The 24,302-nt window shown below is 38.3% G+C and overlaps 2 protein-coding genes across 8 annotated transcripts in view; one reads left to right on the top strand and one right to left on the bottom strand.

The window, feature by feature from the left end:
* LOC100247688 (beta-hexosaminidase 3) overlaps window positions 1–19,453 on the top strand; it is a 62,944-nt gene extending 43,491 nt beyond the window's left edge. For all 7 annotated transcript variants that reach the window (XM_059738389.1, XM_059738391.1, XM_059738390.1 and 4 more), the window contains 5 exons: window positions 914–947; window positions 15,064–15,162; window positions 15,244–15,303; window positions 17,034–17,284; window positions 19,094–19,453. In XM_059738389.1, the coding sequence (XP_059594372.1) occupies window positions 914–947; window positions 15,064–15,162; window positions 15,244–15,303; window positions 17,034–17,284; window positions 19,094–19,260 (611 nt within the window). In that variant the 3' untranslated portion in view covers window positions 19,261–19,453. The remainder of the gene's footprint in view (window positions 1–913; window positions 948–15,063; window positions 15,163–15,243; window positions 15,304–17,033; window positions 17,285–19,093) is intronic.
* A 212-nt stretch (window positions 19,454–19,665) lies between these two features.
* On the bottom strand, window positions 19,666–23,832 carry LOC100257176 (endoglucanase 12). The gene is made up of 5 exons (XM_059738385.1): window positions 22,863–23,832; window positions 21,301–21,608; window positions 20,607–21,204; window positions 20,356–20,528; window positions 19,666–20,272 (listed from the first exon to the last, which is right to left on the bottom strand). Exons 1-5 carry the CDS (start codon window positions 23,239–23,241, stop codon window positions 19,871–19,873), a joined length of 1,860 nt encoding a protein of 619 aa, XP_059594368.1. The 5' UTR covers window positions 23,242–23,832; the 3' UTR covers window positions 19,666–19,870.
* Window positions 23,833–24,302: the final 470 nt, after the last annotated feature.

Genomic DNA, 24,302 nt, shown 5'->3' with positions numbered 1-24,302 from the left:
TGTAAGAACAATCCAACTCTCTAGAAAAATCAATTATTATTATTATTTTGATCGGTAATGATTTTGTGAATCCAACAATCCAGTCTCCAAGGTTCCAGCTTCTGGTGTGAGATCCATGAAATGACTAGAGATAAGTCTCCTTCAACAAAAGAAGTTATGAATACCTGGAGCCCCCTCCCAACAGGATCATTGAAAACTCCCACTCTGCCCTAGTGATTCTGATAGCTCCACCAATCACTATTTGTTCTGGGTTTCCCAACGAGAAACCATTAATTGAGCTTAAGGCAAGCCATTGAAGGGGGTTTCCACTCAGTACACCACTTCTAGAACAACGTAAAAATTCCAATTTGACATAATGACAGACTTTTCTGGGGATGAATGCATGAAATATCCCAATGTGTCAGTAAAATTCCAAATTTCTCTCCATGTGGTAGTAGTAATGCAAAACAGTATAATGAAAGCCTATTCTCTGAACCGAAATCTCATTCAAAAAAGGGAAAAAATAAAATAAAATGAAGGCATTCCTGATGTTTCTAGATTGGCTCAAAAGTAAAGAAGGCAGCTTAGATCCACATGAAAATATACAAGAAGTAAGGTAGACCAGAAGGATAACACACTAAATGTCGAGGTTTCATTGGTTTCTGTCTGAACCTGTACAGTGATGCTTTACTGATAAGCCAGAGTGTCAACATCCACTGTCCAACAATTAAATATAAACGTCGATTCTTTCCTGTCTGCAAACAAATCAGACTTAAAAGCTCCTTTATATCGATGTAGTTCCTTTTCATTTTTTATTCTGTATCACCTATATATGATATCACTACTTTTGTTTAAATTTTTGTATTTCATCTTCAAATGCAACCTGATAACTAAGTGAAGAGAATTCTCCTCGAAATTTCTTGCTTAATTTCAGGTTGCTGGACTGAAACTCCTCATATAAGGAAATGGTGAGAAATCCAAAATCTTGCTTATTCTCTCCTCTCTTCTTGTGTAAGTGAAATAAATACTATAATTAGTGCTGAGTTTATTCCCTTGTTTGAACAATTTGCTTGTATTTCTACAACCCTTTCTTAGATGAATATTGGAGTATGATGTGAATGCCACAAAATGTGCTTTACATGCAATACACACACACACAACACTTTTTCCTTTTTCTTTTGTTGCTCTTTCTTTGTTGTGTGTATACAGGTGGGGTGTTGTTAAGGGACATGACTATCAGTGATATATGATATAATTGTATTAGCTGCCTTATAAAACTAACTCTTGGTTTTCCTATACATTTTGAGTAATTATTATAATATTTGGTTTGTAATTACAAGTAATACACCTATTTTTCCTTTAATTTATCTTTTTGATAAATAGTAAATTATATTAGGAAAAGGAACATAAAGGGTTAAACACCTTAGAGTCTTTTATTAAGACAACCAAGAAACGAAGCGCTAGAGAACAGAAGAGAGAAACAACCCTGGTGTGTGACGCACATAAAAAGGACAACCAACAATAATTATCTCTTTCTTAATCATTAGATGACATTCTTTTACTTGTCCCTTCAACAAATCTAGCAATGGTGCTCGCTCAAATAGGTGAGACTTGAATGCTTAAAACTAAGTAATGCTAAGGGCTTGTGTGAAAATGTTGATTCTGTGGCAAGTAAAGGTTGTGAGGTTATATCGATTTATCCCTTTTGTATAAAGCGTCCTTGAAAAGGAAGACAACTTTGCAAAGAAAATATAAGGGTTAACAAGTCTTTAATTTCTCTATTTTAAAGAATTATCTGAAAATTAAAATCCAAGATGGGGTGCCACACACAAAGGAGTAGAGCTTGAAAATAGGGATGTATAGGTCGATCTCCATCCTCATCGAATTTCTCAAACTCAACTTTGGTGGATGTTAAGCTATAAACTACCAACTTTCCATATAGGCCATAGTTATAGATTGTTCGGATAGAGCCCTTAAAAATATGACATGATGTAATAATAAATGAATTTTATTAATATTTATATTATAATTTTGATTTTTCATTCATTGTACTATTTATGCATTATGTATATTTAGTAAGCAGACTTACATTACTTGTATTATACATGTTTTAGGTGCATTATGAGTAACAAAAAAGATCCAAAGCATAGGTTCCTTGCAAGTTGATAAAATTTTCACAATTGGTTCATGGATTTAGGCAGACAATCTATTTGAGGTTGTAATACACTACCTTCTAATTAGAGGGATGACTTGTCTTGGTCATCAGGATGAGTTTCCCATGATGAATGTAGTAGTGTGTATGTTACACTTTGGATAGGACCTATGGTGAGTCATGATATTGACTATTGGGTAGTCATGATTTTTCTAAGAAACTATGGTCCATGAACTTTCAACCTTAAGAGAATATTGATGGTTCATAAACTCTCAACCTTAAGAGAATATTGAAGTAACGCTAAGGTCTTCAACAACTTTGACTTATGGGTGAGACCTTGAGGTGGTTATATATTCCATAAAAATTGAGTTATTATTAATTAAGGTAAGCGACAACATGTATTCTTAAGATAAACATCTTGATATTTCATGGGTTTGAAACAATGTCTTCTTAGGTGATACTAAGGACATATGATTATGAAATCTGTGGTCGTAGTAATTCATTAAATGGAATTTGACATATGCTTTTAGAGAGTTGAAGTAATATCAGTTGATCACATGATAGGGGGATCTAAGATTTAAGGATGGTAGAGGTAAGCTTGAGAGGTTGAGAACATTCACCTCGTTAGATTTTGAATACCAGATAATAGAGAGCTTGCATGCAGTCGTTAGTAGGTCATAGACCCGAACTTTATATCTTGATTTAATATTATATGATACTGATGTGCATTTGACTATCTGTAGTTGGATATTGAATAGACTTTAGAATTGGATTATGTGGGAGCCAATATTTTTCTATGCATGTCAGTGGTCCTTGCTTGAGCTCATATTCCTTATGACACATTATTTGAGGGATGTTTGAATTCTTTATTCATATGTGTGCAAAAGGGTGTTTTGGTAAATATGTAGGTTTGCACAAAAGACTATGAATGATCTTTCTGGATTGGGTTAATTAATTAATTGGAGCCTAATAAGGTTAATTGTTAGTTACAACCCATTGGACTAGGTTAAGTGATTCAAGCCCAAGATGGAATCAAGTCACTTAAGTCTACAAGGATGTTTATATAAACCCTTTTAGGGGTTTAGGGTTAGACACTTGATTCATTTTTTCTTCCAAAGAGAGATTGCCAGCCTTCATCCCCAAGAGAGAATTCTACCATTCTCAAATGTCAAGATCAAGGAAAGAGTCATTAAGCAAAAGATTGCAAGGTTTTTGAGATCCGCATCATCCTCGTCATTGAGTGGAACTAATTTGGGAATATTCAAATTATGGGTAATGTTTTTGGAGCACCTAGATCTATAGTTTTGTCTTAGTATTGCTTTTGTTGCTTAGATCTAGTATCTCTAGGAAGATAGTTGCATGCATGTCAACAATCCAAGGTGTAGGCTTTGAGGAAAATGAATTTTTATTAATCCTCTTTTTTGAATAAAACACGAAGGATACTAAGTTTATATAGAAACTCCTTTAATTAGAAAATAGGAACTTCCCCAAACAATAGAGACTTCTCTAGTTAGAAAATAGGAATTTTCCTAAAAAATAGAGACTCCTCTAACTAGAAAATAGGAACTTTCCCAAAAAATAGAGACTTCTCTAGTTAGAAAATAGGAATTTTCCTAAAAAATAGAGACTCTAATTAGAAATAGGAACTTCCCTAAAAAATAGAATAAGAAACTAATTATAAATAAATCTGAATTTTAAAAATAAATATCAGGATAAAATTTGAATTTATAAATAAATATCAGATTCTATCATTTTTCCTAAAAATAATAACAATATTCCTAGATTCTTGACACTCCCCCTTAAGTTGGTGCATAGATATCTATCATGTCCAACTTGCTTGTTTGATTCGAAACTTGGTCTTTGAAGTCCCTTAGTTAGGATGCCAACTAGTTGTTGTGTAGTTGGAACAAATGGTGTGCATATAATACTAGCTTTGAATTTTTCCTTTATGAAATGTCTATCAATCTCCATGTGTTTAGTCCTATCATGCTAATTGGATTATGTGCAACACTAATTGTAACTTTGTCATTACAATAAAACTTTAAAGGTTGGTTATCTCAGCTCTTTTAAGACATGGTTAAGCCACAACACTTCACAAACCCCATGTGCCATCATTCTAAATTCTACCTCCGCATTACTCATGACTACCACACTATGTTTTTTACTCCACAAATTTCCCTAGATAAACGTGCAATACCTTGAGGTCGATCTCCTATCAGTCACTAAACCAGCTTTGTGATGACCCTCTCTTGCAGGCACCATCCCTGCAAGATAGTGCCTCCTCTCTAGTCTAAGACTGAGATGGAGATACTATCCTATGAAGGGAAATTAACTTGTGACCAAATAAATTGTGTCAGAGCAGCACAAAGAAGCATATTAAAGGAACTATATAATCATTACTCTTTCGAGATACAAAACTTTTAGTACACCAAGGTGGGGCTTAAGGAACCAAAACTTGTACATACCTAAGGAAATGGCTATATGCCAGCAGTCTATCCAAAAAAAGCAAAAAGAAAATGGCAACCATGACTATATGCCTTGTTGTCCGTTTACTACAAAGTGAGTATAACTCAGTGAATGATCATATAATGCAGTTTTTAGGATGGTCAGTCCAAGATAGAAAAAAGAGTTTCATCATGCATGAAACACTCAACGTAGATAATATATAGCATAACAATCAAGTAAGCATACAACATTGACAACTCGATGTATCATAAATCAAACACATGCATAATCCACAGCTACGGTGCCACTCCAACTCTCGACACATCCCAATATCATGCTATATAACTGCTATAGTGCCCCTTCCTCCATCGACATATACATATATGCATCCGCAAAGGACATATGTCTCACATATCATGGTGTCTTATAGACATAGTGCCCCTACATCTCTCGACATGCTTCTCATACAAATTGCTCCAATGCCCATTCATCTCTCAACAGAAAAGTTAACTAAGTCAATAGGTTACGGTGTGCTCTTCCATTTCTATGACACGATATGGGTTTGGGGTATATTATAATCACATCCACAACAATAATGTAAAATACCACAATGATGGTACCTGTGATATTCAATGAATAATACATACTAGGTAAGCTCCCAGGAAAGACTGGTGGGGTCATAATGGTCTCGCTTAAAACCCAACTTCCTTAGACAGAGCTTCCCTAAACCGTACCCATACCCTCATGATCACTGAACCATCTTAACTATTTATATACATACTGTGGAATTCTCGGTTTATGGATGATTGTAGGATGAAATTAGAAGATATTATAGGCTGTAATTAGAGATTTGCTAGCTGTAAATAGTTGTAGATTATTTTCTATAAATAGAAGATAGTTTCCTCTCTTGTGGGATCTGACAGAGTTTTTTAAGGAATTACCAGGCTGTTGGTAATCTCCTATTTCCCTATAAATGTATATTTCTGCAAAGTAAATAATATGAAAGAAAATTCTCGCAATTATCTTCATGGTATCAGAGCAATTCTGCCTGGACCTATCACTTCTTTCTCGGTTTTAATCCAGAACCAATTTTTCTGGGTGCAAACCAATCTTCTTCTTCATCCCAACTCGTTACTTCTTTAAGTTTTTGTTTTTGAGTCTAGTCTCTCATAAGTATTACTTTTCCCTATGGCCTCGGAAACCAGTAGCAGCGTTACGGGAACCATGTTTGGCCAGGAACTCATGAGCAATGGTGGTGCAGAAGGTTCATCATTCCTCATCACTCGGCACAAGTTAACTGGCCACAATTACCATCAATAGGCGAAGGCAGTTCTGATGTTTATCACAGGCAGAGGTAAGGATGAATACCTTTTCAGCACTACTGAACCGCCTAAGAAGGATGATAAAAGATTCAAGGTTTGGAACACCGAAAACAATCTAGTTATGTCTTGGCTGATCAATGCAATGGACACAGAAATAGGTCAAAATTTTTTGTTTTATGATACTGCACATGAAATCTGGATGGCAGCAAAGGAAACATACTCTGATAGTGACAATACTGCTGATCTATTTGACATCAAGGGAGCCCTACATGATCTAAGGCAAGGTGAGATGACTGTGACTCACTACTATAACACTCTTAGTCGTTTTTGGCAACAATTGGATGTGTTTGAGACCATGGATTGGGAGTGCCCAGGAGATGCTAGTCGATACAAAAGGATTATTGAAAAAGAAAGGGTCTTTAAGTTCCTATTAGGATTAGACAAATCCCTAGATGAAGCAAGAGGGAGAATCCTTGGAACCAAGCCTCTTCCTACTATTCGAGAAGCTTTCTCAGAGGTTAGAAGAGAAGAAAGCAGGAAGAAGCTGATGATGGGAACAAGGCCATTCTCCAATGTTCAGGAAGGATCAACACTCATCTCCCAAGGCTCCACAAACATTTAAGAAGGAACTGCCCTTGTTTCCCGAGGATCTACCTATGATGCAAGGCAGAAGAAAGGAAGACCATGGTGTGATCATTGCCGCAGACCAGGTCACACCAAAGAAACATGTTGGAAAATACACGGGAAGCCCACTGACTGGAAGTTAAACAAGGAGAAGGAGGCACGAGCATTTGTGGCAGATCCTGAAGGGAAAGAAAGAAGTACCAATGATTCTGCTCTCTTTAGTAAAGAACAAGTGGAGTGGCTGCAAAAGATGTTTAGCCAAGGATCATCCACTAACCCTGTTATCTCAACCGGATCCGCTGCTCAGAGAGGTAACTTCCTAATTGCTTTACACACAAAAACTGAAGATTCATCAGGTTGGATCATCAATTCGGGTGCCTCCGACCACATGACAGGTGATATATCAGTACTCCATGATTGTAGCCCCTGCCATGAGAATTACAAAGTAAGAATTGCTGATGGCTCTCTTTCCACCGTGACTGGTATTGGAAGAGTGATTATTTCCGAGACCCTAACTCTTAATCAAGTTCTTTTGGTTCCCAAGCTCTCATGCAATTTACTATCAATCAGCAAGCTTACCCGAGACCTAAATTGTGTGGCTAAATTCTCTTCCTCTCATTGTTTGTTTCAGGATTTGGCTTCGGGGATGATGATTAGCAATGCTAAGGAAAGCAAAGGACTCTACTGGTTTAGGACAGCTGGAAAACAAGACTCTCAAGCACATCATGTATCTTTCTCTACTCCTGATCCTAGGTTAGACCTGTCTTTAGATTCAAATAAAGAAAGTACCATCATGTTACTGCATTATCGCCTAGGACACCCAAATTTTATGTACTTATCAAAGATGTTTCCAGCACTATTTAAAAACAAAAATCCCAAACTTTTCCAATGTGAGATTTGCCAATTTTCTAAGCATTGTCGTAACTCTTATCCATCCCAAAATTACAAACCATCAAAACCTTTTTCCATTATTCATAGCGACATTTGGGGACCCTCTCATGTTCACAATATCTTTGGGGCTAGATGGTTTGTTAGCTTTGTTGATGACCATACTCGAGTTACGTGGGTATTTCTCATGAAGGAAAAATCAAAGGTAGGTTCTATTTTCAAATTTCTTTCATTCCATGATTCAAACACAATTTCAAGCTAAGATCCAAGTGTTTAGAACAGACAATGCCAGGGAGTACTTTAGTGTTATACTCAGAAATTATCTTTTAGAAAATGGGATTATTCACCAAAGTTCCTGCATTGATACCCCACAACAGAATGGGATAGCCGAGAGAAAAATTGACACCTTCTAGAGGTAGCCCGATCTATTAGGTTTACCACTCATGTCCCAAAACAATTTTGGGGAGAGGCTGTTTTAAATGCTACATACCTAATAAATAGGATGCCTTCTAGAGTCTTGAAATTTGATACTCCATGCCAAACCCTTTCCAAAAACTTTCCTCTAAATCGGATTATAACTGATATACCTCTCAAGGTCTTTGGATGTTCTGCATATGTTCATCTCCCTCCGCATCAGCGAAGTAAACATGATCCCAAGTCTGTCAAGTGTATCTTTATCGGTTATTCCTCTTATCAAAAGGGGTATAAGTGCTATTGTCCTTCCACTCGGAAAACCTATAACACTATGGATGTGACTTTTCTTGAGAATGTACCTTTTTACACCAAAACTCATATTCAGGGGGAGAATCCAGTCAATCAGCAAGCAGAATATCAGTTTTGGGATGTGCCCGTGCCTGACTTTGGGGTGCCAGAACTTAATTTTTCCAGTGAACCATCTATGGCACCGGATGGACCACCATCAGAGTCACGTCAGATTCAAGGAGACAAGGAGTCCATTGGCAAAGAACTTCAAGTTTACTCAAGGCGTCAGAAGAACCCTAAACCGGTGGACCTACATCCTGAGCTTCCTCCTGTGCCTTGTCAAACTGATGACCCGAAATCAAATCCCACTGGAGTCATTCAAGGTAATATTGATTCTCCTGTTATTACTAATGACATTGACTCTATGGATGATCTCAATAGGCCCGTGGCCCATAGAAAGGGAGTAAGATCTTGTACTCAGCATCCCATCTCAAAATTTGTGTCCTATGAGAAGCTATCTCCTAATCTTCGAGCTCTCATCACAAATCTGGAGAGTATTGCTCTCCCAAACTGCATACAAGAGGCCTTCCAGCATCCTGAGTGGAGAAAGGCAGTGAATGAAGAAATACAAGCACTACAGAAGAATGACACTTGGAAGATTACAAAATTACCACAAGGAAAACGCCCCGTGGGTTGTAAGTGGGTCTTCAATGTCAAATACAGGGCAGATGGGAGGATAGACCGGTACAAGGCAAGGTTGGTGGCCAAGGCTTCACACAAACCTATGGGATTGATTTTCAAGAAACTTTTGCACCAGTTGCAAAGTTAAATACAATCCGAGTCTTGCTATCCTTGGCAGCCAACCTTGATTGGAATTTGCATCAACTAGACGTCAAAAACGCATTTCTCAATGACGATCTTGAAGAAGAAGTCTACATGGAGATTCCTCCAGGCCTAAAACTCTCCAGTAGCAACGACTTAGTCTGCAAACTTCAGAAATCACTCTATGGGCTTAAGCAATCCCCAAGAGCTTGGTTCGAGAGGTTTACTAAGGTGATTAAAGGAGAGGAATTTTCACAAGGGCAATTTGATCACGCTCTTTTTATTAAGAGATTGCCTGGTGGTAAGATTACAGTTCTTATAGTCTATGTTGATGATATAATTGTTACCGGGAATGACGAAGAGGAAATTTCCCGACTTAAAACAATTCTAAGTAAAGAATTTGAGATTAAAGATCTAGGAACTTTGAGGTATTTTCTTGGCATGGAGGTAGCAAGGTCAAGCAAGGGTATCTTTGTATCACAACGAAAGTATACTCTTGACTTGTTAAAGGAAACAGGAATGCTTGGATGCAAACCCTCTAATACTCCTATGGATCCATTCAACAAGATAGGCTCAAAAGAAGATATGGTTGCTGTTGACAAGGGAAGATATCAAAGACTAGTTGGAAGGTTAATCTACTTATCACACACAAGACCTGACATCAGCTTTGCAGTGAGTATGGTTAGTCAATTTATGAACAATCCCATCGAAGAACATCAAGAAGTCGTATATAGGATACTACGCTACTTAAAGATGACTCTAGGTAAAGGATTATTCTTCAAAAGAGTGGCAAGCTGTGACGTGGAGATCTTCTCAGATGCAGACTGGGCTGGTTCCTTAACAAATAGAAGGTCTACTTCAGGTTATTGTACCTATGTCTGGGGCAATCTAGTTACTTGGAGGAGTAAGAAGCAATCGGTTGTGGCACGCAGCAGTGCAGAAGCGGAAGTTCGTGCCATAGCCCATGGAATTTGTGAAGGGATATGGTTAAAAAGGCTGCTTGAAGAACTCCAGCTCGCTCCTCACGGACCTATGAAGTTGATGTGTGACAATCAAGTAGCAATCAGCATCGCAAAAAATCCAGTCCATCACGATCGAACCAAACATGTTGAGATTGATCGTCACTTCATCAAAGAGAAGATATAGCAAAAGATCATAGAAGTGGACTACATCCCTACACGGCAACAGATTGCAGATATAATGACAAAGGTTGTTCCTAGAACCCAATTTGACATACTTCTCTCCAAGCTGGGAATGATTAACATTCATTGCCCAGCTTGAGGGGGAGTGTGGAATTCCTGGTTTATGGATGATTGTAGGATGAAATTAGAAGATATTATAGGCTGTAATTAGAGATTTGCTAGCTGTAAATAGTTGTAGATTATTTTCTATAAATAGAAGATAGTTTCCTCTCTTGTGGGATCTGACAGAGTTTTTTAAGGAATTACCAGGCTGTTGGTAATCTCCTATTTCCCTATAAATGTATATTTCTGCAGAGTAAATAATATGAAAGAAAATTCTCACAATTATCTTCACTTCCTTTGATGCACAAAATGAAAATCTCATCTTTCCTTCAAAAACCCTAGAAATCCTCTGTTTCATTCCGAATCCTTGGAAAAATTGTTATTCTATTTTTTTCAAGTTATCTCATATTATATCTTCAAGCACGAAGGAAACAATGAGTTAATTGAAGAGTGATAGGAGAAAAAGATTTTAAAAAGTGGCGAAAAGCAAAAATGTCAATTGTGAACAGAAGAAAAAAGTGAAGCAGAAGAAAGTGAAGCTAAGGAAAGTGAAGCTACTGAGCAAAAATCCCAACTACTGTGAAACAGTGACTGTGAACTTAACTGTGGTTAAGTTCTTTATTAATGGAACTCAATTACTATTAAGTTCAGGTGAAAATTTGGACTGTGAACTTAACTGTGGTTAAGTTCTTTGTTAATGAAACTCAACTACTGTTAAGTTCAAGTGAAATATCTTACTGTGAATTTAACTATGGTTAAGTTTTTTGTTAATGCAACTCAACTACTGTTAAGTTCAGGTGAAAATTCTGACTGTGAACTTAATTGTGGTTAAGTTCTTTGTTAATGCAACTCAACTACTGTTAGGTTCAGATGAAAATTCTTTGAACGTACTTTTCACTTGTTGAGATCTAACAATGGAGTCTCTATTTTTTACCTACAATGTTGAAGTGAGATTTTGAATTTTCAAGAAACAGAAATAAATAAAATAATAATATAAAAAAAATTGTTGGTTGCTTACATTTTTTTCATATTTTTGTGACAAAAAATGAAGAATAGATGAAACAATGGTAAGAAGTTAAACTTGATCTCCGCAGGAAAAGAGAGAGAAGAGCAACCAATGACCGAATAAAAAAATTAGAACCTAATCTACTATAAAACAAAGGGAAAGGGAAAGTTGTCTTGGAGGGAAAAATGAGGGGGAAAAAGGAAATGAGAAGTTGTATATGTTGGAGAGAAAAAATAAGAAGGGCATTTTTGTCTCAATCGGGTCAATTTTTTTGCTTTTTGACTGGTGGGTTATATTTGCAAATATGGGGGTTATTTTGACCCCTTTAACCAATTAACCCAAATAGTTAACAAATCTCCTACTAAATCCAGCTCCCAATCATTAAAAGCTCTAATGAATCTTAGATTCCATCCTCCCTGACCAAAAGTTGAATCCCACACTTCATCCACCGTTGCATTCCTATGGATAGCTCAAGCATATAATTGGGGAAAGCTTTGGGACAACGTCGCAATGCCATACCAATGATCAGTCCAGAATGTAATTTTAATACCATTACCAACTTTGAACTTTATATTTTCCCAACACCAGTTTGTTTCCTTCAAAATCTCCTTCCAAACCCCCACTCCAAACGTCTCATTAGCCTCATTTGTCCTCCAACCAAGGCTCTCTTGCCCATACTTCACCGAAATCACCTTCTTCCAAAGGTTTTCCTTTTCACTGGCAAATCTCCATATCCATTTGCCAAGTAAGGCCTTGTTCAAAAGAGCTAGCTTCCTTATGCCTAGACTACCCTTCTCCTTATCTGCACACACCACCTCCCATTTAACTAAGTAGGCTTTCCTCTCCAAGTTTCCCCCTCATAGAAAATCTCTTTGTAATTTTTCTAGACTTCTTGCAACTACCTTGGGCATTCGGAAGAGAGACATCTGGTAGAGGGGCATACTAGCCATCGTGTTATAAAGGGATTATGACTTGAGTTGGATCATCGTCAAAGTTTTAAGATGGAATGCAATAAAGATGCAACAATATACCAAGAGTTTCTTGAGAAAAATAGACTCTTTGATTTTTTGGCTGGTTTGAATGGTGAATTTGATCAAGTTAGGGTCTAGATTCTTGGGAGAGATCCATTGCTTTCATTGAATGAAGCATTTGCTATTGTAAGAGGAGAAGAGGGATGAAGAAATGTAATGCTGAAAACTTTTGATTCTGTGGATGGCTCTGCACTGTCTACATCTAAGTCAAGTGTGAATGGCGGAGTCATGACTACCACTATTGCTGTTGCCAATGCTGCAAATTCAGGAAAGATGGAGGGACGAAAACCAAGTGAAATGGACTCACTTTGGTGTAGCTACTACCGCGAGAATTGTCACACCAGGGAAAACTGCTGGAAGCTACATGGCAAGCCTTCAAATTTCTTTGGAAAAAATAATGGCAATAGGGGAGGAAATTCATGTTACAAGCCCCAAAGTTGTGTTGCTGATATAGAAGCAAAACAGCTGAAAAATATTGCTATCAGAGAAATTTTCAACAACGAGGAGATAACCAGAGGGTTCTAGTCATTTTGCCCAAACAGGTAAGTATTCCCAAGCCCTAAGTGCCTTTAGAAGTCAGTATACAAGCACTTGGATCATAGATTCAGGGGCTTCAAACCATATGACCAGTTTCTCTAAGTCCTCCTCCACTTATTGTCCTTGTCTTGGAAACCAAAAAATAAAGATTGCTGATAGAACTTTAGTTAGTATAGCTGGTCGAGGAAATATTTCGATTTCACCATCCTTAACCTTGAAAAATGTCCTAAATGTTCCCCAGTTGTTTGCAAATTTGTAATCAATTCCTCAAATTACCAAAGACCCTAATTGCTCAATGATATTTACATCTTCTAAATGTGTTTTTCAAGACTGTTTTATGGGAAGGATGATTGGGCATGCTAGTGAGAAAGAAGGGTTTTACTTTCTTAAAGCTAAAAGTGACGAGTATGATTCTATCCCTCTATCCTACTTGTCAGAAGAACACGCTAACAATAAGACTCAAGTTTGGTTATCCCATTTTTGTCTTGGTCATCTATCTTTTTCTTCTTTAAAAAGGATGTTCCCTACTATGTTTGGAAAACTAGATATTCAAAGTTTTCATTGTTATGTGTGTGAATTCACTAAACACCATCATGTGTCATTCCCTTCAAGGACTAATAAATGTTCTATTCCATTTAGCCTCATCCACATAGATGTTTGGGGGCTTACTCGAATTTGAAGTATTTATGGGGCAAAATGGTTTGTGTCTTTTATTGATGATGCACAAGGGTTACATGGGTATTTCTTATGAAACACAAATCTAATGTTAGCACTATGCTTCCCGTTTTTCATAAAATGGTAAAAACCTCAATTGAGCCAAATCACACACTTGATGGAGATAAAGAAGATGTGTCGATAGATTGAGAGAGATATCAATTACTAGTGGGGAAGTTGATCTACTTATTGTATACTAGACCGGACATAGCTTATGCAGTGAGTGTGGTGAGTCAGTTCATGCATAATCCCAAGGAGATACATATAGAAGCGATATTCAGAATTCTTCGTTATTTAAAATGAACACCAGATAAAGGCATTCAATTTCGAAAGGCAGAAGGAATCAAACTTGAAATATATATAGATGCTAGTTGGGCTGGATTAGTTACAGATCGAAGATCAACCTTTGGTTATTGTACTTTCTTAGAAGGTAACTTGGAGGAGTAAAAAGCAATCAATGGTAGCAAGATCAAGTGTAGAAGTAAAATTTCGATCCGTGGCATATGGAATATGTGAACTTCTTTGGATAAAAATTATACTCGCCGACCTTAGGGTTAGGTGGGAGGGGCCAATGAGACTTTACTATGATAACAAGTCAACCATTAACATAGCTCACAATCTAGTTCAACATGATCGTACTAAGCATGTAGAGGTGGATCAACATTTCATCAAAGAAAAATTGAAAAGTGGGCTAGTTTGCACCCCTTACAGTTCCACAAAAAAACCAATTGGTTGATATATTGACTAAGGGACTTACAACACATTTATTCTGTAACATCACAAGCAAACTGGGGATGAAGAACATTTATTCACCAGCTTGAGGGGGAGTGTTGGAAAATATGAACAACCTGTACGAAGACTTCCTAGCCAGGAAATATTTTTTAATTTAGTTTTTCCATATTAGTTTAGTTGATTGATACTAGACTAACAATGGATATTCATCAATGAACCCTTCCCATCTTGGCGTTCGTGGAGCCTTTGTTATTTGTCCCTTTCTTAGCCAGTAGGCTATGAATTGGAAATTGAGGCTAAGATGTTTCCTTGTTGGAAGGCTTGATGGAGGTGAAGACTATGGGGATTAACAACTTTCTGGTGGAAGGATGCAAGTGTCGTTATCTTATTGGTTTCTTCGAGGAAGAGGGCTATATGGAAATAGGATGCGTGAGTTTGGAATCTTTTTATGAATCCTAGATTCACCAATCAAGTAGCAGATCAGTTGGCCAAAAGTGGAGCTTCATTGCTTAATGCATTTGTTGGGGCTGCCTTGCTCGTTATTTATCAGGGTCTATTGTGTATTTGAGATTTATGATGTTGTAGTCTCACATTTTTGTGGGATGTTAGGATCCTTGCTTGTGTTGAAGGATAGCTCATCCTTACTGTATCCTGTTTTTTATTTTTATTTATTTTTTATTTTTTTATTTTTTTATTTTATTTTTTTATTTTGTGTGTGTGTGTGTTTTAACAATTTTTTGTTTCCTGTACAATATCCTTGGAAAATTTTCATCACCATTTCCTCTAAACTTTTTTGATTCAATTTTCTTGAGCGGGTTTGGAAAAATCATTCCCCACCAAATGCCATACTAACAGTTTGATGTAGGTTAAGACAACATGGTCTGGATACGTCTGGAGCTTATCAGTACTTTGTCTTGCGAGCGCAGAAAATAGCTTTATCCCATGGATATGAAATAATTAACTGGTATGAATCTTGGATATGATTTTTTATAACCCCTTGTCTGCATGGGCTTTACATCTTATCCATGAATGTGAAAAATAACAGGGAAGAGACCTTCAATGACTTTGGAAGTAAATTAAGCCGAAAGACTGTGGTGCACAACTGGTATGACCTTATTGTTACTTGCATCATATGCATTTTTCATTATGGAATAAATTTTATTTTTTGTCACAAATATACATTGCATTGGTGCGGCTTTGTTTGAATTAGTGAATAAATTTATCCTGATTTGGATATCTTTTTAATTTTTTAACTGTGATAATCTTTTAAAAAAAAAATATAAGGGCCTCCTCTGAAATTGTGTTTCATAAAAAGGACAAAAACACATTTTCAGATTCAGAAGAGCATGCAAACGCATTTAGCATTAATGATCTGGAAGCTGTGAAAATAGTAAATATCGTAAGAATGTGTTCTTGAGATATTTACAATCAGCAATTACAATTAGTTTATATTACTAATCATATTCACTGAATATACTTATGTGAACATAGAGATACGCCAAATTCAGTTCCCTTTCATGTCCAACATAATATTTTGCCCAATTTCACCCACCACAAACACATCTGTGTCTGATATTACACATCAGAAACAACCTCATGAAAGCTGTTCAAACTGTAACACAAGCTACAATCAAACATAAGCATAAACTAGACTGCATCTTTTGTCCAATTTTTAGCACTACAAATGTGTCAAACCTATTTAATATTGCACAGAGCAAGCATGCAGCAAACTTATCAACCTGTTCCATGTAAAAAATTCCAACTTGAAACATAAATTGGTAAACATCTCTGTCAATTTCAGCCACCTCAAGTGCATTAACGTGCTTAATATTACAACATCACAGAGACACATCCAACCTGCTCAACCTATTTAATGTTGCACATAAGCATAAACATGAAGTGGAGGACATCTCTACCTTCCTCTAGCTATGGAAAATACACATATCCCTGTTTCACATTGCCCATCTGACATGAACATAGGTAATATTGACATTAATTAACCTACACAATATCATCCATCACGATGTTCCACATTGCACCTTCAATATTCGAAGGCAACCATAACAGTTATAAACTGTCTCATGTTTATAAAATCATGGAGGTTGCGAATCATTAATATATTAAGGAGTCACACTGAGTTACTCATAAATACGATCCAGAAAGCTTCTTGTGTTTAGGAGGCTACTCCTGTCTAAGAACTATGTTCCTCTGCCCATTCTGTCATATTCCTTGAAATAGAAATAGAAAGTCGGAGGGTTGATATATTTCTGCTTGTTAAAGTGAGTTTGATTGTATTGCTCTTCAATTGATCAGTGGCAGTATGGTTAAAATACATAAAATCCTTTCAGTTCCCTGTTTAATAAGAAAAACATTTTAGTGCCATATGGTTATGAACCAAATTGCTTTCAGTTATCCTTGTTACTAAGAAATTTATCCAATTTATAGCATTCTTATTTGTTATGGAACCATGCCTAGACTCCAAATATTATCACTGAATCATTCAGCATCTAATGTAAATGACCATTCTAATTCCTCGCTATATTATGTAAGAAACTAAAAGAGAAGACTGGTTACAGTCCTGAAATTCTCCTCTTCCAGCTTAGTATGAACTTATAATCTGATGTATTATTATCTTCAGAAACTTTCAACGTTAAGTAGCACAATCTTTTTATAAAAAGTTAATTGAAGTATTAAGGTCTGTGGTACTAAGTTCAAAAAGGCAAAGACTTATGACAGATCATGAAATGATGCAGCATCTATGCCTTCACTATATTTTCCTTATATCCCAGGGTTTCAGGTAAGGCTAATTTCTTGCTTAGAATCTTTCTCTGGCAGGCTTGGGGGTGGTGTTGCTGAGAAAGTGGTTGCTGCTGGGCTAAGATGCATTGTAAGCAACCAGGACAAGTGGTATTTGGATCACTTGGATGCCCCATGGGAGGGGTTTTATATGAATGAACCACTCACAAATATCACAAATCACCAGCAACAAAAGTTAATTCTTGGGGGTGAGGTATGCATGTGGGGCGAACACATTGATGCCTCAGATATTGAACAAACCATATGGCCACGTGCTGCCGCAGCTGCAGGTACTTATCATTTTATTTTAAGGTTAAAATCCATTGCTCATTATTTTTTTTTTTTTGATAAGTAAACAAGATATTCATTAGAAAAGGCTAAACGCCATAAAGCATACAGGGAGTATACAAAACGGCTAAAGCCTCAAAAAAAGGAAAAGGACCAAAAAGAAACTACCTCCCCTTAAGTGGAAGCAATCCACTCCAAAAAGCCTATGAGGGAGAAAGACTCCTCACCTAAATACACTTTGGCCCAATTCCACAAGTTACAGACAAAAGAATTCTTTAATTTCTGAATATTCAACTCATCCCCCTTAAAGGCTAACCTATTCCTCTCCTTCCAAACCGTCCAAAAAATACATAACGGAATGGATTTCCAAATCCTTTTCCTTTTCTTCCCTACAAATGAGCCCCTCCAGGATATTAAAGCCTCCTTTACAGTTTCTGGGTGGACCCACTTAACATCTATCAACCCAAAAATAATTTCCCATAGGGCTCTAGTCACTATACAGTGTAAAAGTATATGATGTACATTCTCTTCTTCGCAACCACACAAATAGCAGCAATTAGGGAGTTGCACCCCTCTTAACTGGAGTCTATCCAGGGTAAGCACCTTCCCCCACGTAGCCTCCCAAGCAAAAAAACAGACTTTTGTTGGCACCCTATCCACCCATATTTTCCTTGCGGGAAAAACTGTGGCATTAGGCTTGTCTAGCAGCCTGTAGGCTTCTTTGATTTTGAAAATACCATTTCTTCCCTGCCTCCACACAACTGAGTCATCCTCCAAAGAGGGCCTTTGACCCCTCAAAGTATGAAGTAGCTCCCCAACCATATCCATCTCCCAATCATTGAAGTCCCTCACAAAAACAAGCTTCCAATCTCCTTGGCCCGCATCATGATCCCACATCTCCTCAATCGTAGCATCCCTATGCACGGCAAGGACAAAGAGTTGATTGAAGCATTGGGACAACGGAGTGTCTGTGCACCAACAATCTTTCCAAAACTTGATTTTGGAACCCTTCCCGACCCTAAATGCCAAATTATCCCAACACCAATCGTCTTCCTTCATGATCTCCTTCCAGACCCCTACTCCAGCCGGCCCACGGACCTTCTTTGGCCTCCAACCATAATCCTCTTGCCCATATTTTGTAGTGATCACTTGATTCCAAAAGTTATTCTTTTCACAAGCAAACCTCCAAATCCACTTGCCCAGCAAGGCTCTATTCAAAGTGGCTATTCTCCTTAATCCCAGCCCTCCCTTGTGTTTTTCTGTACAGACCGCATCCCATTTGACTAGGTGAACTTTTCCTTCCAAGTTTCCTCCCCCCCAAAGGAAATCTCTTTGTGTTTTTTCCACTCTTTTGGCAACAGACTTGGGCATCCGGAAAATAGACATTTGGTAAGTTGGCAAACTAGCCAAGGTGCTTTTTATGAGAGTGATACCAAAAAATTCTGGCCCAATATTCATGGGAAGAACATCAAATAAAAGTTGTCTCCCTTTCAGCATTGCCTCAATAATTGGACTCAGTTATTGCTCAACCCTGCAAAAGCCATAATCTGGTACTTGGGGTGCCTTCTTGTGTTCTGCCATTCAGTTTGTATTTAGGGCCATGTTTTATTTTTGAGCCTTTTTAATCATCTCTAGTCTTGTTAATGTTACCTTGCTCGGTCTTTCTGGACTTTTCTGCCTTAAACTTTTGTTTTTATAGGCAAAAGGACATGATTAAAATGAAAAGCACCCCTTTGGGTATACTGTTGATTTATTTTCTTTACTCACACCTTTCTTTTCTCTTTTTGTTTTTATGTTTCCAATGGATATAGAGCGACTGTGGAGTGCTTATGACAATCTAGCTAAGGATCCAAGCCAAGTTTTTGGGAGGTTGGCACACTTCAGGTGTTTGCTGAATCAAAGAGGAGTTGCTGCTGCTCCATTGGTTGGACCTGGTAGAGTTGCTCCTGAAGAGCCAGGCTCTTGCTATAAGCAGTAGCAAAAATGAATCATGAAATAATGGACTCTCCTCCTATAAAAAATAATGGACTCTCTTGATAAAATCAGGCTGGTGCACTGAATTTGAATAACAACTATAATCTGTTGAATAACCAATTGGCCATGTCGTTTGCCATGTAAACAACCCAAGTTTAGAGTTTATTTAATAAAGCAAATGGTTGGTTTCTCTTAAATTTCTCCTTTAAAATGCTGGAATTATATTTTTCCTCCAAGAAACAGAAACCATGGCTGGAGCATGCAAGTGTGTGAACTGGAGTCTACCCCCATGGTTGTCAAAGAACAAACTCCTAATTTTGACGACGGTGGATCTGAGAATGAAAACCAGCTTAATGTAGGCCAAGGTGGTTAAATATGGTACTGACCTGACTTGCAGTAGATGAGTGTATGGCTAACAGGTCAAACCTGACCTCTGTGTGTGCATGATATCACTAAAAAGGTGTTATGCAATAATGTTTCTAGACTCCAAGTCCCACAAGATTAAACATATTGATTGTCTTTGTACAACCAAGAGGCTGAAGACCACAACTTCAGGGTGTTTGTATGTAATGAACATCTCCGGCTATAAACATCATCAGACAATAGCTGGCATCTCAAGGCTTCCAAGGCGCTGGAGGTGGTGGGCTTGGTGGATAGAACGGTGGAACTGCTGAGAATATGGTGTTCTTGTCAATGCTCATGCCTCCGCTGCCAGTCAAGGACACAAGTGCAGCAACCAGCCCAGCATTTCCAGCTAATGTTGGCTCTGTGTAGTTGTAATTGGTGCGGATATCTTGGAAATTGTCTGTCCGAATAGGCCCTCCAACCATGGCTCCTGTGATGTTGTGAGGATTTGGGTTGCGACTATCACGCCACTTCCATCCACCTGTGCATGAGTACTTCTTGTTGTCATTGGGTATGGATGCTCCACGGTGATGCACATGTTTGGGGAATTTGGTTCCATAGCCCACCAAGTAGCTCATTTTCATGGGGTTTTTGCCTAGAATGTAGTTGATCTGCTTGAATGCAATGTGAAAGAAACAAGCTAAGAAAAAGGGCATGTTAACATTAAATGAAGAGTATGAGAAAAGCAGCAAACCTGAGAGGTGGCAAAACTGCGGAGCGTTTCTGCTCTAATGAAATTGGGGCCACAGTACCAGCCTGGAATACTGGTTGCATTCATGTAATCAACAAAAAGAGATGCCAAGAAGGCAGCATTGGCCACATACTGTAGAGATTGTGGCTTCCCATGGTTCAATTGAATCAATCCTCCTGAATGTTTCCACAAACCACATGTCTCAGTAAAGTAATTTCATGAACAAAGTCATGAAGAAGTGAACTCTCTCATACCTTTAGTCCAGTTGAAGACATGGAACTGTTGAAGATAGGAACACATGGTAAGACCAGTCACATTGTGATAGCTCTTCAACATGTCCTCATAAGGGTAGCCTGGGCTCAAGAATATCCTGAGTCTCGTCAACAGCAGCATGGCGGCTGGTAACTTGTTGTCCCAACTGGGCACACTCAAGTCTGGAATCATGTAAAATGCCTTGGAGTTCTTGGGCAGTCCTGGGTTGGTTGCCAGGGAGATGTAGCTTTTGTTTCCTGTGGCATAGAACAACCATGCAGCACCCCACATGTACTCATCAAAGTAGCCAGTGGAGTTGTAGAATGGTTCTATGTAAGGGTTCCCACGACAGTATGGCGTCCGTTTGCCAAAGTCCCTGGCAAAGGTAAAGAGTGTTTCAGCACCTTTGATGAGCTTTTTGGAGTAGGCTGTATTGTCCTGAAACACTATAGATGCGGCTGCCAGGGCTGCTGCCATTTCCCCAGCAAGGTCAGGCCCTGAGTTTGCAGTCTGGACTGGTCTATCATAGTCCATGTCCTCTGGTTTCATCCAGCAGTAATGATCATCTGGTTTTGAAGAATTAGCTACCGAGGCTCCAACCTAGCAATTGATGATCATCAAGGGCAAACAAATCAGGCGTTTGATGACTTCATTGATCTAGAGTACGGCATTAGTCCTAACTGTTAATCAGCTTACCTGGCTATAAATTTTGTCAATGTGGGAGGCAGAGGAATTGAAGGTCAAGAGTAAGTAATCAGTCCCCCACTTAATGAGGTCTCGAACATGGTTGTACTCATCAATGGCCTCATACTTGTGTCTGTATTCGATCACACTCCAACTCAGCATTGTCATAGCATATGCCATGGGGAAATGGAACTTGATATTGTCTCCAGCATCGTAGTAACCTCCAACAAGCCCACCCTTCACGTCAGTCAAATCTTTCCCATCCTCTAGCCCTGAATTCCCCCTCCATGCAATACCATTGCTCTTAGGCAGTTTCCCAGCTGAAGCCACATACCCAGTTCAATTCAGTACAATTATTCATCCATCATTTTGTGAATATGTTTCTGTGTACTATATAAATGACCACCACCCAGAAAAAGAAACAAATGTATAGGGAAGATGATGAACATAAAAAAATGAACTGCATGTTAGGCAAGGCAATAAGCATGTCCGTGATGATGAAGACATCAACCGCATATTTGAATAACTGCCTAATCACATGTTTTTATTCTATGGCTACAAAGTCAATTTCCCATTTTTTGGTTTATATATATATGATTGACGAATTCAAAGGGTTGAGCAGACTAGATAGACCGCCAGGGTTGTCCTACCTAACCAGCAACATCTAAAGCCAGACCTTCTAACAAACAGAATCCATATCTGGAGGCCTCTCAACAAACTTGTTAATCATACCAAAGGATAAACACAGAAACTTAAGTTTCCACCTACATGTTTTTGTCAATCGACTGTTAATTGCCTTTGTCCTTTGGCATACAGGGTGGCTCGTCTCTTCCAAAACTCAAGTTAATTAGCCGATATATTGACTTACCTTGAATATTTTAACACAAAATAAATGGAGGCATCCTGCATCAAAGCAATCATGTTTGATGACTACCATAGAATTTGGCATAAGATTTAAACCCATGATGCCATTTGCATATCAAACTGACAACCTTCACACAGTTTAATCTACTTGAAATTCATTTCAAGCTTGATGATGATCCTTGTAATGTTTTACTTGTGTATTTGTTTTTTCTCATCACAGGCCAAGATAATATTTCAGTGGCCTAATAAATGGCAAAATCCTTGTCATTATATACAGCTAGGTACATGGCAACAAATAGCTACAGACATTTCAGTCAATATATCACAAATTGACAAGAGAATGGGGCTGGAGAGCAAGACAGATATGAATGGTGAGGGGGGCAAGGGCAAAATATGAACATAAGAGACATGAAATGCAGATATACTTGAGTTAAAAATATTAAGATGATGCGACAGTTTGTAGGGTCTCATTGGTTCCAATTTTCCTAAAAGATAATCGGTGGAATTTGAATCCACACCAATGGACCCACACGGCGATTTTCCAACGGGTCATGGAAAAAAAGTGCAATGCATGACCCTTCACGCCAATTTATGGGTCATTGGAATTTTGATGGTGAAGAATAAACATAGGGAATAGAAAAGGGTGAGGGGGGTGTTTTGACTCATTCAATGAAATTGTGCAGAGAAAAGAGGAATTGGGAGAGACTTACACTTTTGGGCATTGAAGAAGAGGAGAGCTTTGTGGAGAGCAAGAGTGTAATTGTCTGGAGGAGAAGGATGGGACTTGTGCTGGGGCAAGGATTTGACAATGATGATGGGCAGTGCAATCACAAAGAAAGAAATAACAAGAGACCAGATGGTATACTTCAAGGCCTTGTGGCTGCACATGATGCACCCCAAGTCCACATATTTCTTTTTGCCGTTGCCTTGATGAGGACCCAACAGCCAGCTTTGTTGGGTCTCATCCAGATGACGATGCTGATGCAGATGCTGCTGCCTCTCCCATTCCATGTTTCTGCTCCTCTCATCGTCTGTGCCTGAGTCCCCATTAATCTCCAATGACCCTCCCCAGTGATTTGCTGAGTGCATCTTTTTGTTTTTTTTTTTTTTTCTCTACCCCCTAAAATCAACTCATCAACCCTCTGGTTTTATACCAAAAAAGCAATGAGAATTGGGAGCCAACAACACCCCAGACTGAAACCAACAATTCAATGAAACCCCACAACCTGACCAGGAATGAGAGAGAGAGAGAGAGAGAGGAGGGGTTTTGATGGGATATCAAAGACCAAAGACCAAAGACCAAAAACCAAAGCAGAGAGGAAGAATTATTTGCACAAGTGTGTATATATAGTAAGTGGAGACCAAAAAAGTGGACAGGGAGGAAGAACTATATATACATGTGTCTATATATGACCAACCAGACCTGCAGAGCAAGCACCAATATTTGCAGAAACACTGACTTGGTTTCCTCCCCCGTCTCTCTCTGCTGGATGTTTCATGCTTGGATACTATAAATAATATATTAGAGAGAGAGAGAGAGAGAGGGGAGGGAGAGGGAGAGGGAGGGAATGAGAAAAGGTTGACTTAAATGAGAGAGATGGTTTTCCTTCTCATCTGATGGTTTTGGGAAAATGAAAACTGTATAATAAGGAAAATATACAAAAATGGTATAATACTCAAATGCCAAATTAAACTGCTTTTGGGAGTGATAAATACATTACAGTAGAGGCCTGGCTGGCTACAAGAGTTTTTAGGATATCATCCTTTCAATGAAATTTGTTATATGTGTAGGGTTTTAGCAATGAGATAAATAATGGCCTAATGGGGTTTAGTTGGTAATTCAGAAATCAAATACAGTGTGACAACATGTGATTTAGCAGGGTTCGTGAAGGCCTCAAAACTTCAACCCAGCTGGCAGGGATTGGCCAGCTTGATTTCCCATCTCTCCCTCCCTCCCTCTCTCTCTCTCTCTCTCTCCCCTCTTCCCGTAAAGGATACGCTACCGTGTTCTATGTCATTCTTTGGTTTTCATTTTCCACTTGTGCTTTGAAAGAGGAGGTGAGGAGCCTGGGGACTAAAGTAACATCTACAGCTACCTTTAGGTCTTACTTGGGGAAGCTTCAGCGATGGGGAAGTGCTTCCTATTCATT

Source organism: Vitis vinifera, chromosome 7 (assembly GCF_030704535.1).
Source record: "Vitis vinifera cultivar Pinot Noir 40024 chromosome 7, ASM3070453v1".
NCBI lineage: Eukaryota > Viridiplantae > Streptophyta > Magnoliopsida > Vitales > Vitaceae > Vitis > Vitis vinifera.
Note: the sequence above shows the minus strand (reverse complement) of the source record. Positions and strands in the feature narration are given on the sequence as shown.